This window comes from Alexandromys fortis, unplaced genomic scaffold (genome assembly GCF_014885135.2).
Source record: "Alexandromys fortis isolate MF-2015 unplaced genomic scaffold, M_Fortis_MF-2015_v1.1 scaffold_229, whole genome shotgun sequence".
Lineage (NCBI taxonomy): Eukaryota > Metazoa > Chordata > Mammalia > Rodentia > Cricetidae > Alexandromys > Alexandromys fortis.
The window spans coordinates 1,849,159-1,865,633 of NW_026068122.1; the positions used below are offsets into that span (position 1 = coordinate 1,849,159).

The window sequence follows — 16,475 nt, forward strand, 5'->3', positions numbered from 1 at the left end:
TCTTTTTGCATTTACCAGATTTCGTTTTAACAACAAATACAGGAGATTTCTAGTGGCTGGTGATCCATCAATATAGTGAGCATCTAGTTGCTCTTGTACCAGCTGTTGTTCTAAATCCTGCAGCTTTTCTTCAGCTAGAGGCCATTGCTTAACCCAAATTAGTTTCTCAAGTAATCACTTTAAAAGTAGGTCTGCTGGTGCCTCTAAAGTTGCTTAAAGGTACCTCTAGTTGCTTAATGTTCTTGTACAGCCTGAATGGCTGGTGATCTTTGTGTACACTACCTTGTAATATCCTTCCCAAAATTATGAGGTCCTGTGACTGCAGGAATGTTAATCTGGATATTCCATTGTTGCAGCAGTTCATGAACACTTAAATTTACTACAGTATTAGCCATATATGGCCTTAACTTCACTCTCTCACCTTATGGCCCTATGCAATCAACACATCTCACACTTTGTTTAACTTGAGGTATGGTTCCAATTCCTAGTAATTGGACATCTGTCTCTTAAAGAGGCCAGTTTGGATGTCAAGATTCTGGAGTAATGATACTCACATTCGCACCTGTGTCCATCAAACAAACAATTACAATGCACTCTTAGCTTTGGTCTTTGATCATTTATAGAATTCTGCCAGAATATTTGTTTCCTATTTCATATCAGAATTTTTGATTTATCCTCCATGTTTACTCCAACATCCAGAACAGCTCGCTCTTTTACAGAAGGCTCTGTTTTTTTTTTTAAATTTTCCTGGTGAGACATGTTCTCCACAATGACTTGGAATGACTGGGACATATTGGGCTTGGAGGCCGCAAGCAGCCCCTCAAGGAGTTTCCCGATGGTATCTGGTTGCTTTCTCTGTCTTTTGTTGATCTGTATGCATTGGTCCAATGTCAGCTTTTGTCACACTGTCTACATATACCTGAAGTCTGAGACCTTCTATTCTTGCTATTCCCAGAGGAAACATTATACCTAGGAATTCCTGGTCTACAGTCCCTTCTCAGATGTCCTATTCTACCACAAATAAAACATTTGGCATTTTGATGTCTCCTCATTTCTTTGGAAATTACTTCTCCTACCCAAGATTCAGTATTATAGTCAAATGTATGCAGGATCCATTCATATATAATGAGTCACATGTACATATATGAACAAAAAAATTAAGTTTGAAAACTTAGCAGTTTTCTAATATTTTGACACATAATTTATAACTGCCAGCAACACATAGAGTCACAGATAAGACTGATATATGGAACAATGCTATCTAGACTGCCTGCCCTTTTGGCAGATACTTGCCCTGTGTTAGAGAGCTGTATTCGCCACAAGGCTTTTATTCTGGTCCTATCTCACACTGTTCAGCACATAGCCTCTTATGAATAAAAAAAATGTTTTCACTTTGATGATATAGACATGGTATCATATCTGGATAGCAGAAAACTTCCCTTGGGCCTTAATGATCAAGTGAATAACTTTGAGAGATGGACTAATGTCCATTCAGAGGCGATTACTAAGAATGTCTCTCTAATTACACACATAGGTAGCACTTGGCATTGTTCTTAACAGAGAAATCCCTAAGACGTGTCCAAGATAATTATAGCCAGGGTTCTCATCTTGTTCAGAACACAGAACAAATCAATTCACCCCTGGGACAACTTCAGGCAGGGAATAAATGCCAGGCTGAGGAAGTTATTCAAAGAGACCATCTCTGGATGACATAGATGTTGTCACAAGCTTACATCAGATGGAAGAAAATATGATATTGGAGAAAAACATGAATTTGGTAAATAATCTCATCTTTATGACATTCTTCTTTAAGACCATTCTTGAAATATTTATATATATATGTATATGTATATGTATATATTATCAATTATCATTATATATGAACTTAAGCAATGCTTTTTTGTCTTCTGTCATTATTGCAGTAAATTATTGAATTATTGAGATTTTCTCTACCTCTCCTAATCCAACAACAATTTCTGTGAATAAGCATCAGGGCACACACTACCAAAAGGCACAACCTCAATGTGTTAGTGTTTGCATCAGAAAATCATCATTTCTTATCTAATGATCAGTATAAGTAGCAACCAGCTTATGTTACACAGTAATTCTCCATGTTTTAACCAAATGCAGTATTGTTTAATCATAGAGGACCTACCATATGGTATCTACTAAAGTTCATAATTCTGACAATATCCACAAATGTTTACAAGAATACAAATATTGACACTATTACAGAGTTTATAACTTTTATAAAAAAAAACAATCTACATGGAAAAATCTTCTGAGAAAAGAATAAGCACTTAGTTTAAATGCTCATAAAATATAATGTGGTAGTTCTTTATTCATTTTTTATTCTTCTAAAAAGCCAAAGATAAGAGGTTTCTGTCAGAATTGCCACCGATTGAAAGACAAGAATTACAGAACAAGTAACAGAATATTTTATTGAATCTAGATTGTCTAAAATACTTATAGCACCTCTGAGGGAAAAAAAAGTAAGCATGAAATAGCTATTAGATTTCTCTAAAATAGTCAGCATGGCCAGTACATCCTTTGCATCTCTATAACACATAATTGCTGAATTGGTGTATGTCATCTTGAAGGAAATGTAATCATTTAGTGTTTTAAACAAAGGTGGTTGTACATATTCTCTCATATACACACATACATGCACATACTCATCTTAAATATAAGCTGAACAATAAGATCCTTGCCTAAAAGCCTAAAACAGTAGAAACAATATGGTTTTAAGAATAAATGTACACAGCAAAAAACAATACCTATGTATTATTTGACTCCAGATACTGTGTTTTCTTTTATACCTTCACAACAGAGTATTAAATAGTGTTTTAAGTTTATAGGTAAAAAATGTAAACAAATACATTTAGGACAAAAACCATACATTATATCAACTGCTAATGAGAAATAAATCAAATCTGACTCATTTAAAAATCTATGATTAGTGTAATAATTGTATTAAATATTGTTGAATGTTAATAGATTAATATGAACATTTCTCCATGATTCTGAATAATAATATAAAACTTAATATTAAAACTGTTATATTTTATTAGTTAATTGCTTTCTAAGAATGTATATAGTCATCTTGTAGAAAATTTCTATATTAAACACATGAAATAAATTCTATCATTCATGCAAATTACATGGATGGATACAGAACTGGTTTTTTAAAAACTATGCAGGAAATTTTCAGTATGACAAGAAACTAATATAGAGATAGAATTAAAATTATCAAAATTCCCATGTAACTTGAAGCTATTTAGTGTAAAATCAACATTATTTTCTTTACTAATCTAGTAATCTCTAGAAGACATATATCTTTATGTGTAGCATACAAGACTCTTTTTTATTATCATGCTTCTTTACCACATCAATGTGTTATCTGATGTCTTTGCTTTCATCTTAACTCTATCCTTCTGAGTCTGCATAAGAAAATGGGAAAATACATATAACTCTGATGATAATGAGAGAGCTTTCATCTACCTCCTCTATTGCCTCACCTTAGTGATGTCAAAAAATAAAAGAATAAGACCTAAAATTTGAAAAGCACCAAGAGAATTACTGAAGATGAAGATGAACAAAACATTCCCACCATCCAACTTGAATATTTTCTGTTACAGATCAATATGAGCACTCTGTCAGTACTTGCGAGTGAATAAATGCTGATGTTCACTAAAAGTTCAACTTTATATTCATCCTAGGATGACAAGAAAAGACACCCTTTGTTTATGTGTTTAGGTAATTTATTTTCTTCTTTCCATTAGTGTAAATGATTGTAGGTAAATGACAAAATGAGAAAACAAATGATAGTTATATGAAAAAAATATTTATGTCAGGAAACTAATATTTGAAAATCTACGAATTCTCGATATTAGTTAATAAAATTCAAGGTAAGTTTTTTTTGTACTGCTAAAATTGAATTAATTTTCAGAGGTGAGGTTTGAATATGAGTTGCCTTGTTCTTTGGTTGTTACTATTGCAAGTATTTTAAATAGTAGTGTGTTAATCAGTTTAGCTAAATAAATAAATTCTATGACAAATTTTATTAACAAACTTGTGATTCTTGGTTTTACATACCAAACTGTGTATTTCTTTTGTGGTATTCTGTACAGATTATCTCCAACAATTTTTTAATTCAATATGTCAGAGAAATTACTCTATTAATCATCAGTGGATTCATTATCCGTGCCGTCAAAACATGTTAAGATCTCATCAAAAATTTTTTTAGGGAAATTCGATGTAATTCTTATCAGGTCAAAAGTTTAAATCTCATTACTATTATGAAGTGTTATGATTGCTGGTGATACATTCAGAGCATTTTTTATTAGATTAATGGAGAGAAACCACCATCCAGTTGAAACCACACACATTTGTTGGAATTTCAAATTGCTGTTTTACTTCCTCAATGCACACCTATTGAGGAATTTCCTGATGGAGCATGTGGATAACAGTCATCACACCTGTGGGTTCTCTTCAAGCTTACACTCGGGCAATGATGTTTCCCAAAGTTTGCAAAGACTTGTTTATATTGCATTTTTCTATTTTAAGTGTAGATGTTAGTTTCCAATGTGAAGGTCAGGCCAACTAGTTGAACCATTTTCCACACCCCTCTAGTTGAACTTTCTTCCTCTTCAGGTTGCTTCTGAAGACACCCTGAATAAAATGGAGGGAGGGAATCAGTCCGTGGTATCAGAATTTGTGCTTTTGGGACTTGCCCACTCGCAGAATCTTCAACTCTTTCTCTTCATGATGTTTTTGATGATTTATGTGCTCGCTCTATCTGGAAATAGTATTGTCATGTTCTTAATTGCCACAGACCATAATCTCCATTCCCCCATGTACTTCTTTTTGGCTAACTTGTCCTTCGTTGATATGTGGCTTTCCTCAGTCACCACTCCTAAGATGATCGCAGATTTTCTCAGGGAACCAAAGATCATTTCATTTGCAGGTTGCATGTGTCAGGTCTTCTTTGACCATTGTGTTGGTGCAGTTGAGATGATGATGTTGGTGGTAATGGCTTACGACCGCTATGTGGCCATATGCAAACCACTCCACTACTTCACTATTATGAACCTGAAAAGATGCACTGCGTTGGTGTTGACTTCCTGGACCATTTCTTTCGTGCATGCCATGAGTCAGCTTTTGGCAGTTGTGCACCTACCTCTCTGTGGCCACATGGAAATTGATAGTTTCTTCTGTGACATACCATTGATAATCAAGCTATCCTGCACGGATTACCATGATTTGGATATTTACATGAATGCTAACTGTGGGGTTGTAGTTGTAAGCTGCTTCATTCTGTTGCTCATTTCCTACACGTATATCCTCATCACTGTTCGCCAGAGCTCTAAAGCTGGTGCATCTAAGGCTCTGTCCACATGCAGTGCCCACATCACAGTGGTGATGATCTTTTTTGTTCCTTGCATCTTTATCTATGTGTGGCCACTCAATATCATCTGGTTGGACAAATTCCTTGCTGTATTTTATACTCTTATTGCACCTCTCCTAAATCCAGCCATTTACACACTGAGAAATAAAGAAATGAAAAATGCTATAAAGAAATTAAAAAGCTATTTCAGGAAGCACAAGGAAAATACTTAATGCCAAGGAAAATGAACTGTAAATATTTCAAATTAAAAATTAACTGAAATTAGTACAGATTGATAAACTGTGAATTTAGTTTGTATGCACAATTAGTTAATATATTCTGACATGTAATAGGCTTAATATAATTGGGGATACAATATTTCAATCATATAGAACATTTCTGGTTGTTTTTTAAAATGGCTCTTCCTCATGAGAAAACTATTCAATTGATTCTTATATTTTCAATACTATTTTTAAAGGAGCATAAATGTATTTGTTGGGCTGAAAAGAAACATTTGTTTTGTAAAATTTACTTAAATATTGTTCAAAAATATCAAAAAAATATATTCTTTTTTAAATACATGCACAAACCTTTTATTCACTTCTTCAAAAAAAAGGCAAAATTATTATTTTTATCTCATTCCAAAACAGTAAAGAGGGAATAGAAAATGTGTAACGAATAAAGCAAAAGTTATAAACTACATACAAATAGCAGTGGGCTTTATTTAGTTTAACTCTTCTTACCTTAATGACAATGAAATACTTGTAAAAAACAAACCTAATGCTGTTTTTCTAAATTATCTGAGTTTAAAGATTAAAATTTATTTTTTAAGTTATGGCTTATTGTTTCAAGAAAAATCACAAACTATAATCTTTCTGACACAGTGACCATTACTTTCTTTGCTAATTCTTTTTTTATATTTTATTACATAAAAAATACTGATCCGAATTCCCACTCCTTTCCCTCCTCCCACTCCCTCCACAGTCCCTCCTACCCCACCCCCCAATCTTAAGAGAGGGCAATGCCCCCTGCCCTGTGGAAAGTCCAAGGCCCTCCCAATACATTTAGGTTGAGCAAGGTATACATCCAAAGAGAATAGGATCTCAAGAAGCCAGTACATTCAGTAGAGACAAATCCCAGTGTCACTATCAGTGGCCCCTCAGCCTGCTCCAACTGACAACCCCCTTCGGAGGGACTTGTTTGTTCCCATGCTCGTTCACTCCCAGTCCAGTTGGAGTTGGTGAGCTACCATTAACTCAGGCAAACTGTCTAAGTTGATGAACCCCTCATGGTCTTGAATTCCTTGCTCATACTCTCACTCCTTCCACTCTTCAACTGGATCTTGGGAACTCCAATGTGGATTATTGCCTCTGTTTCCATCTGTTGTTGGGACAAAGATTCTATGGTAATATTAAAAATAATCATCAGTCTGACTACAGGATAAGGTCAGTTCAGACACCCTCTCCTCTTTTGCTTAATATTGACATACTTGTTATAGTTAATTATATATCGACAAATCTACAAAACAGACAACAGGTCAATTGTTGCATCAAACACTAACATATATTTGTGAATAAAATTTGAATATGACCTTCGATATCTCAAATAGTCTTCAAATTGTTCTTTGAATAAAAATATGTATTATACGGTACAATACGTCTTTTATTTCTCAAGATGTGGGTTAAAATACAGTGACAAGGATGACAACAGAAATAATGCCAAAAGTAATATATGTGTATGTGTGTGTATCTTTTATTCTCTTAATATATGAAAAATACAACAAATGGTAGAATAAATAAAATATATTTATTATTGTTAGCTGTCTACTCAAGCCTATGATGTAAGATTTGTTATTACCACAAAATGCATTTATTATCTTGAATATTTTAATACTTGAGGAAAGCTTAGAAATATATATTAAATTCTTTTGGTAACAAAGACTTGAATTTTTCTACAGTTGAATGATGCAGAAAATAAATTTCCCAATGGCATTCATTTATTTAATATATTTAGAAAGAAAATTTTACTCAGTGAGTAGCTAATGTTAAATATAATTCCAGAACAACTCTCTTAAAGTTCAGATTGCTTTTTAAACAATTCATATGTCATGATCCACATTCTATTATTACAATATGGTGTGATTTGTGAACAATACTGCTATGTATTTGGACTGTAGATATTATCACATTTGACATGTAGATGATGCTAAATAACAGTCAGATGTATAGTTGACTGCTCAATTTTACTTATTTATTGATACTGGTAAGTATAAGAACTTAACAATTTATATACTACTATACATTTTAGATACTTTTGCTCTATCTGCCATGCTGAGAATATCCTCACAATATGACTTATCCTGTGTTCTTTAATGTGGAGCAGAACTTAAATCCAAATAGAAAAGATTTTACTAACCCATGATAACCAAGTCATTCTTATACGAGTAGGCTCATCTTGCTTGGCAAATCGGTTTTGTATTATGTAAAGTCTGTGCTGTGTCAGACTCATAATGCCCCTTCTTTGCCAATAGCTTAAATAATTTCCAGCACTGTGAAAGCTAGCCAGAGGGAAGAAACCTTCCAATCACCCTAGAAAATAAAATACCTTTTTATTTATTCATCTCTCATACAATACATCCCAAATGTAGGACCCAATCCCTCCACTCCTTCAAGTTCCCCACTCCTCTTTCAGGTCCACTGTCCCTCTGTTTCGCTTCAGGAAATTGGCCTCCTAGGGATATCAATCAAACACAGCATAACAAGATGCAATGAAACTAGACACTAACTTTCATACCAAGGCTAGATGAGATAACCTAATAGGAGGGAAAGGGTTCCAAAAGCAGGCAAAAGAGTCAGAGACAGCACTACTCCCAAAAAAAAAAAACCCAAGCTGAAGCACAAGCATGCATGCAGAAGACCTGTGATTGTACCATCAATCTCTGTGAGCCCCTATGAAGACTGCTTAGTATGTTCTGTAGACCATGTAGACTACTGTCCTTGACACCACTAGGTCATAAAATCCTCCCCTCTTTTCTTCCCCCTCTTCTATGGTGTTTCCTAAGTTCTGACCAATATTTGGCTGTGGGTCTCTGCATCTAACTACCACCAGGTACTAAAGAAAGCCTCTATGATGGCAATCAGGCTAGGCACTAATCTATAAATATGGGAGAATATCATTAGGAATCATTTCATTTACTTTTTTCCCTTTTCTTTTTATTTTTTCTTTTTTAAATTTCTTTATTAAAGATTGTTTAATAGAAGGATAATTTTTTCATAAAACATTATCAAAAATATATAATAGATAAATTAATAAAATGAGAAAAATAAAGGTGTTATTACAACGCAACCACTGAAATACACAGAAGATCACTAGAAGATATTTTGGAAACATACACCCTAATAAGTTAGAACAGTTTAAGTAAATAAACCTATCCATCATATCCTACTGAAATTAAATCAGGAAGATCTTTAAAAATAACCTTATCAATCATGAGATATAAATTTGAGTCAGTAATAAAATTTAACCCAATAAGGGCAAAGGACCAAATGGATGCAATTCTGAAGTCTCCCAAATTTATCAAAAACAATTAATACCAATGTTTAGCAAATTGTTAATCCTTAATAGAATATCTTTTAAATATGCTTACATGTATCTCAGTGCAGGCAGAGGTGGGGGACTGAGGGGAGATAGAGATGTGAGGAATAAGAGCAGTCATGAGTTTTCAGGGAAAGGTGGAAATGATGTAAAAAAATATTCAATGTATAAAATTCAGAAAAAAATTAATTTTAAAAGTTCAAGTGGATCTCATATCTGACACTATAAGTGTGGCCAAGAATCTGATACTAAATAAGTCATAGGCCTAGAGTAAACCTGTTACTATTGTTGTACTAAGTAAACACAACAATAAAACGACTCCTAATCACATAATCTGTAGCATAAATCAGTGCATCCCTCAGCCCTTATCAAAGAAGTTTTTTCTTGTAGGGAATGGTAATTGATGAAGAAACTCACATCTGGGCGATGTGCAGAGAGTGAGAGACTTTGGAGTACTCAACCCTAAATGAGATGATGTCATCATACCCCTTCTCCCAGTGCTCAGGTAGTTATGCTGAAAAGGAAGTGGAGATATTGTAAGAGCCAGATATAGTGAATGACTTCAAGAAAGAGGTGTTTTCCAGAAACAAGCCATGCAAGCCATGTACAAAACACAGAAGCTGCATTTCTTGTAAACACACAAGATCTGCACAAAGTTAAGCCAAATAAAGTTCAAGCAGTGAAGAAAAAGTATGCACAAAGTCCAAGCCCTAGTTAAGGAGCTATTCTGCTATTGACCCTCCTGAGAAATGGGTGACACCGGGTATCAACCACACCCCAGGATATGCCTTAGTCTCAGGAGTAGCTGCAAGCACAAAATGGACTCCATGCTTCTTTTGTACTTTTTGTTTTTCTTGTTTTAACTTTTGTTTAAACTAGATTTTGTTTTTCATCCTGATTTTATTTCCCCTTCCTCTAGTCCTGCCAGCTCTTCCCAAACTCCCTCCTATCTGGATCCACCTCCTATCTTTCCTTATAAAACAAAGGCATCTAGGCAATAATAACAAAAAGCAAAACCAGACAAATAGAAATAGGACAAAGCAAATAGGAGAAAAATGAGGTCAAGAAATAGATCCAGATGCAGAGACTCACTTACTCACACACTTGGGGATCCCGTAAAACCACAAATCTGGAAGAAGTATATAAACAAAATCTGTAAGTTAAAACATAAGTAAAATAAAATGAAGCTTATCCATGATATGACATTATGAGACAGGAAACCTCCAAAGATGCCTTTGAGTTTGCTTTCCATTGGCCATTTACTGAGGGGTATGTCTTTCCTTAAGAGTAGGCTTTTTGAGTCCTTTTTTAACCCAAAAGCCAATACTACCAGGAAAACAAGTAAGATGTCTTCAGAACTTCCTCTCTCCTCCTGTGCCCCCAGTCCTAATCCCCTCCACCACCACTCTAAGGTCTCATTCCCAGCTCTGTAACTAAACACCTGTTGCATTCCTCTGGTCCTACTGACTCCATCCTCAGGAATCACGAAGACCTTCTCCAACTTTCCTCCACCAAACCCACCCCATTATTCCAGCTTCTAACAGCAGCAGGCATTACCTAGTAACATATCAGCTAAGCAGGCCAGAAAAACAGGTAAGCCAACTAAAAACCCTTCACCTCTCTATGTCCTCTCCTCCAAATCCAATCCCCCAGTCCCATCCCCAGATGTGTTAAAAAACATTTGACGGAACCTTCCTTCCCTGCCCTGTGACAGCATGTTCTGCGGATACCACAGAACATCCCCTCCTAACCTCATTCCCCAGCCCATTGCTTTCTCCCAACCCCCAACTCAACCAGGCACCCCCCTGCTAGCCCAATGGCCAATCCTGACAGGGAAACAGGTGGTTGACAGCAGATCTTCACCTATCCTTTTGCTCCTCCAGTTCCAATATTCCTAGTCTCATCCCCAGCTTTGTAGCAAAACACCTGCTTCAGTCTCCTTTTCCTCCATTGAGGCCACCCCAAATGGACCACAAAGATCTCCTCCAACCTTCCTTCACCAAACTCCTTCCATTATCCCAGCATTCAATACCAGCAGGCAATCCCCTCTGAACACACCAGCCAAGCAGGCCAGGAAAATCGATCCAGTTCTCAAGTCTCATCACCAACACTATAGACTACCTTTTGAGGTAACCTCTCTTCATTGCCAACCGCCATTTCAAGAAAAATAATAAATATGCACAACCTGGCTGAACACTGTTTTCCTCCTTCCTGTGAATGTCTTCAAATGCTTAGCTTATGTCCATTCCTGTTTCAGTTCCTGATAAACCAGAGAAACACATTTTACCTGGAAACCCCAAGTGTCAACACATATCAAGTCCAAAGAAAAATCTCTTACCAGGAAACATACAACCATTTCCCTCACCTGAAATCTAAAGAGGAAATAAAAATAAAAGAATGAAACAACCCCCCAATAAAAACCCCCAATAAAAACAAAACCAGAAATCAGCACCTAGACCTATAATCCTCACAACCACATATGCCTAGATGCCAGCATAAAAACACAATAACAGTGAGGGCATTATGCCTCAGCAACCATACCACATTAGGCCCTGAATATTTCATCATGGTCCAGGCACAAGAAAAAAAAAACTATGAAAACAGCCACTGTTAAGATGATAGAGGTCCTTAGGGGGGAAATAAATGAATTCCTTAAAGCGATCTAGGAAAACATAACAAAAAGAGGAAGAAAAGAAACAAAATTTTTCAAGATCTTAAAATAGAAATAGAAACAATATAGAAAACCAAGACTGAGGAAATGCTGGAAATGAAAAATGTAGGAATTTGGGCAGGAACTACAGAGGCAAATTTTACCTACAGAATGCAGGAGATGAAAAAATGAAAGGATCTCAGGTGTTGAAGACAAGTTAAATAAAATGTTAAATCTAAAATGTTCCCAACACCAAACATCCAGAAAGTCTGGGTACTATGAAAAGACCAAATATAAAAATAATAAGAATGGAGAAAGTAGAAGAATCCCAGCTCAAAGGCCATAAAAATATTTTCAACAATCATAGAAGAAAATTTCCCTAACCTAAAGAAGGAGATGCCTGTAACTGGAGGTTTCTCTCCAGCCTGCCAATTCCTGAATATCCACTCTGAGGTTTAATATTACTTACAAACTGTTTGGCCAATAGCTCAGATTTATTACTAACTAGCTTTTCATCTTAAATTAACCCATTTCTATTAATCTATGTATTTCCTTGTAGCCACAGTGTTATCTCACATCCTGCTTCTCTGTGTCACTGCTGGCCTCTCCCAGACTCTGCCTTCTTTTTTCCTTTATCTTTTCTTGGATTTTCCACCTGGCTATTGGTCAAATAATCTTCTTTATTATTAACAATTGGTAATAAAACATATTCACAGAATAGAGAAGTATCCAACATCAGATGCCTATCAATATACAAAAGCATACAGAGCACCAAATAGACTGGACTAGGAAAAAAACAGCCTCCTCACCACATAGTAACCAAAACATTAAACATATAGTAAAAAGAAAATAATATTAATAGCTGTAAAGGAAAATAACCTAGTGACATATAAAGGCAGACCTACCTGACTTCCATTGTCAGCACATGCCACAGATCTCAGCATGGTCTCTGGTAGCAATATAGATCACAGACATCAAAATGGTCCTCTTTCACAGCACAGAGCATGGATACCAGCATAGACATGCATGAAAATAAGGCCAAGGACATCAAGATTGGTCTCAGATTGAAGAACAGGCCACTCACATCAACATGGCCCTTGGTACAGGATGGCCAGTGGCTATCAACATGGCTTCAGGATGGAGAAGCTGAAAGCCAGCAAAACCTGGACAGATGAACTGACTAAAACAAGTAGTATAGCATGATCTTGTAACAGTTTTATTTTTTTTTATCTTTTAAGATGGAGGGATTAAGTGGTATAGGCAAGGAGGAAAGAGGTAGAATTAAAGATGCAACTGCAGTGACAGGTATGAGATAAGGCTACAGTGGATGGGGTAGGCACAGATATATCCTTGCTAGAAGGGCTGACAGGGTGGTGTGTAGCAGTCTGGAACCTGTGCAGATTCAGTCCCTGAACATGATGCCCAGATGCATAAACTTGGTTCTAAGCAACAACAGGGTGTCCGAGATGATTCATTTTCTGGACTGAACCTCCTCAAAAGACCTCTGCTCTATGTTGCCCTTGCAGGTCATCTTGGTATTCGTAGTTGACTGCCTGAGGTCATGTAAAAATCATGTCTTGGTCTGTGGTCCATGCTGCCACCAAGGGCCATGTCTTGGTCCATAATTTCACAATCGAGGGTTGTGTTGATGTCTGTGGCACGTGTTACCACTAAAGGCCATGCAAATATCTATAGACTGTTCTGCCACCTGAAGCCATGTTGATAGCCACAGAAACCTCAGACAACAACCCCACCATCATTACATGTTCTCTGTAATTTAACCAGCTAGGATTTTCCGTGATGATCTCCATCTGCTGCAAAGAATAAAGTTTTCCTAATGAGATATGATATCTACAGTTATTTTTGATTATAAGTATAAATTTTTTATATGCAACTAGGATTTAACTGTTTTGTAAAGTGATGGTACTAAGGTTCTGAATAAGATTCAAGTCCTCATAGACTCAGGTAGTTGTCTAGATTGCAAGTAAAACATGTGTATCAATGCTTACATTCAGGGAAACTTGAGTACAATCAGAAAACTGTTGGTTACCACCAAGATATGTGTGCCACTATTGATTTTTTTCAGAGTAACTTGCAAACATGGTCATAGACATCATAGCTAGATAGAAATATTGGCATTTCTTCCATCCATTGGAAGCTTGCATAACAATGTCTAATATTATGATAGCCAGTTCTCAAGAAGGAAGCTATCAGGTCAGAATAAATCAAATATTTTGAGTCCTGGGAGCTGAAGAATTGGCTCAGTGGTTAAGAACCTAGGCTGGCCGGGTGATGGTGGCGCATGCCTTTAATCCCAGCACTCGGGAGGCAGAGGCAGGCGAATCTCTGTGAGTTCGAGACCAGCCTGGTCTACAGAGCTAGTGCCAGGACAGGCTCCAAAGCCACAGAGAAACCCTGTCTCGAAAAAACAAAAAAAAACAAACAAACAAAAAAAAAGAACCCAGGCTGTTTTTCCAGAGGACCCTGGTTCAATTCCCAGCACACACAACTGTCTGTGACTCCAGTTCCAGAGGTCCCAACACCCATACACAGACAAAAATGCAGCCAAAACATCAATGCACATAAAATAAAAATAAATAAAATTTGAAAAATATTTTGAGTTATATATCTGAGATACAATGGTACCTTCAGCAATACAGGCTTACCTGTCAGAGACAACCAAATAAAAATAGCATTTAAGTTTTTTTTTAATATAATTTTTTATTGAAAAAAAAAATTCCGCCTCCTCCCCGCCTCCCATTTCCCTCCCCGTCTCCCTTTTCCCCCCTCCTCTCTCTCCTCTCCCCCTCCCCCCACTCCTCTCCCCCTCCCTCTCCAGTCTGAGGGGCAGTCAGGGTTCCCTGCCCTGTGGAAAGTCCAAAGTCCTCCCCGCTCCATCTTGGTCTAGGAAGGTGGACATCCAAACTGGCTAGGCTCCCACAAAGCCAGAACATGAAGTAGGATCAAAACCCAGTGGCATTGTCCTTGGCTTCTCAGCAGCCCTCATTGTCCGCCATATTCAGAGAGTCCGGTTTTATCCCATGCTTTTCAAGTCGCAGTCCAGCTGGCCTTGGTGAGCTCACAATAGATCAGCAGCCCCACTGTCTCCGTGGGTGGGTGCACCCCTCGTGGTCCTGACTTCTTTGCTCATATTTTCCCTCCTTCTGCTCCTCCTTGGGACATTGGGAGCTCAGTCCGGTGCTCCAGTGTGGGTCTCTGTCTCTATCTCCATCCATCTCCAGATGAAGGTTCTATGGTGATATGCAAGATATTCATCAGTATGGCTATAGGATAGGGTCATTTCAGGTTCTCTGTCCTCAGCTGCCCCAGAGCTTCAGTATTGAAAACAGCTTGGTTTTGGCATAAAAACAGAGAAGTTGACCAATGGAATCGTATAGAAGATCCAGATTTTAACCCACAAACCTATGAACACCTCATGTTCGATAAAGGAGCTAAAAGTATACAATGGAAGAAAGAAAGCATCTTCAACAAATGGTGCTGGCACAACTGGATGTCAACCTGTAGAAGAATGAAAATAGACCCATATCTATCACCATGCACAAAACTCAAGTCCAAATGGATCAAAGACCTCAATATCAGTCTGAACACACTGAACCTGATAGAAGAGAAAGTGGGAAGTACGCTACAACAGATGGGCACAGGCTATCGCTTCCTATGTATAACCCCAGCAGCACAGACATTAAGGGCAACAATGAATAAATGGGACCTACTGAAACTGAGAAGCTTCTGCAAAGCAAAGGACACTGTCACTAAGACAAAAAGGCAACCCACTGACTAGGAGAAGATCTTCACCACCCCCACAACAGACAAAGGTCTGATCTCCAAAATATATAAAGAACTCAAGAAACTAGACGTTAAAATGCTAATTAACCCAATTAAAAAATGGGGCACTGACCTGAACAGAGAATTCTCAACAGAAGAAATTCAAATGGCTAAAAGACACTTAAGGTCATGCTCAACCTCCTTAGCGATCAGGGAAATGCAAATCAAAACAACTTTGAGATATCATCTTACACCTGTCAGAATGGCTAAAATCAAAAACACCAATGATATCCTTTGCTGGAGAGGTTGTGGAGAAAGGGGTACCCTCATCCATTGCTGGTGGGAATGCAAACTTGTGCAACCACTTTGGAAAGCAGTGTGGCGGTTTCTCAGGAAATTCGGGATCAACCTACCCCTGGACCCAGCAATGCCACTCTTGGGAATATACCCAAGAGATGTCCGATCATATGACAGGGGCATTTGTTCAACTATGTTCATAGCAGCATTATTTGTAATAGCCAGAACCTGGAAACAACCTAGATGTCCTTCAATGGAAGAATGGATGAAGAAAGCATTTAAGTTTTAGAAGGCTCTTATACTTTCCTGACTAACAACTTGAAAAGAGCTTTTGATCCTTTTAAGATGATCTGTGGCTCTTGTGGGGAATATTTGTCAACTCAAGTGGGAAAAGTTCATTTAGGATATAAAACAATGTATTATCACATGGAAGTTTATACAAATATAAAGAAATGTTTCCTATGGATTTTTAAAATATCCTTAATGCTATTTATTTTTCTTCCTTCCACCATTTTTTCTGTTCACCTCCCACCTCCAATTCCAATTAAACCCCACCTCCCTAGGAATCTTTGTGTTTTGGAGGTCTTTGTTCACTCTAGATATTAATGCTCCACCACATGTATAGCTGGTAAAGATTCTTTCCCATTCTCTATGCTTTCTCTTCATTCAGTTAATTTTTTTCCTTTACATGTGCAGTCCTTTGTTTTACAATTTTAGGCCTTGATTCTGTGTTAATCAAATACTATTGACAAAGTCCCTTCTTTC

At 37.0% G+C, this 16,475-nt stretch overlaps 1 protein-coding gene across 1 annotated transcript; it reads left to right on the forward strand.

The window, feature by feature from the left end:
• The first annotated feature begins 4,677 nt into the window (after positions 1–4,677).
• Positions 4,678–5,619, forward strand: LOC126490457 (olfactory receptor 4K3-like). Its single transcript, XM_050125395.1, has one exon. The coding sequence runs from the start codon at positions 4,681–4,683 to the stop codon at positions 5,617–5,619; it is 939 nt and encodes a 312-aa protein (XP_049981352.1). The 5' UTR covers positions 4,678–4,680.
• The last annotated feature ends 10,856 nt before the right edge of the window (positions 5,620–16,475 follow it).

Coding starts and splice junctions, on each gene's coding strand:
- LOC126490457 (XM_050125395.1), top strand. CDS start 4,681: ATGGAGGGAGGGAATCAGTCCGTGGTATCAGAATTTGTGCTTTTGGGA.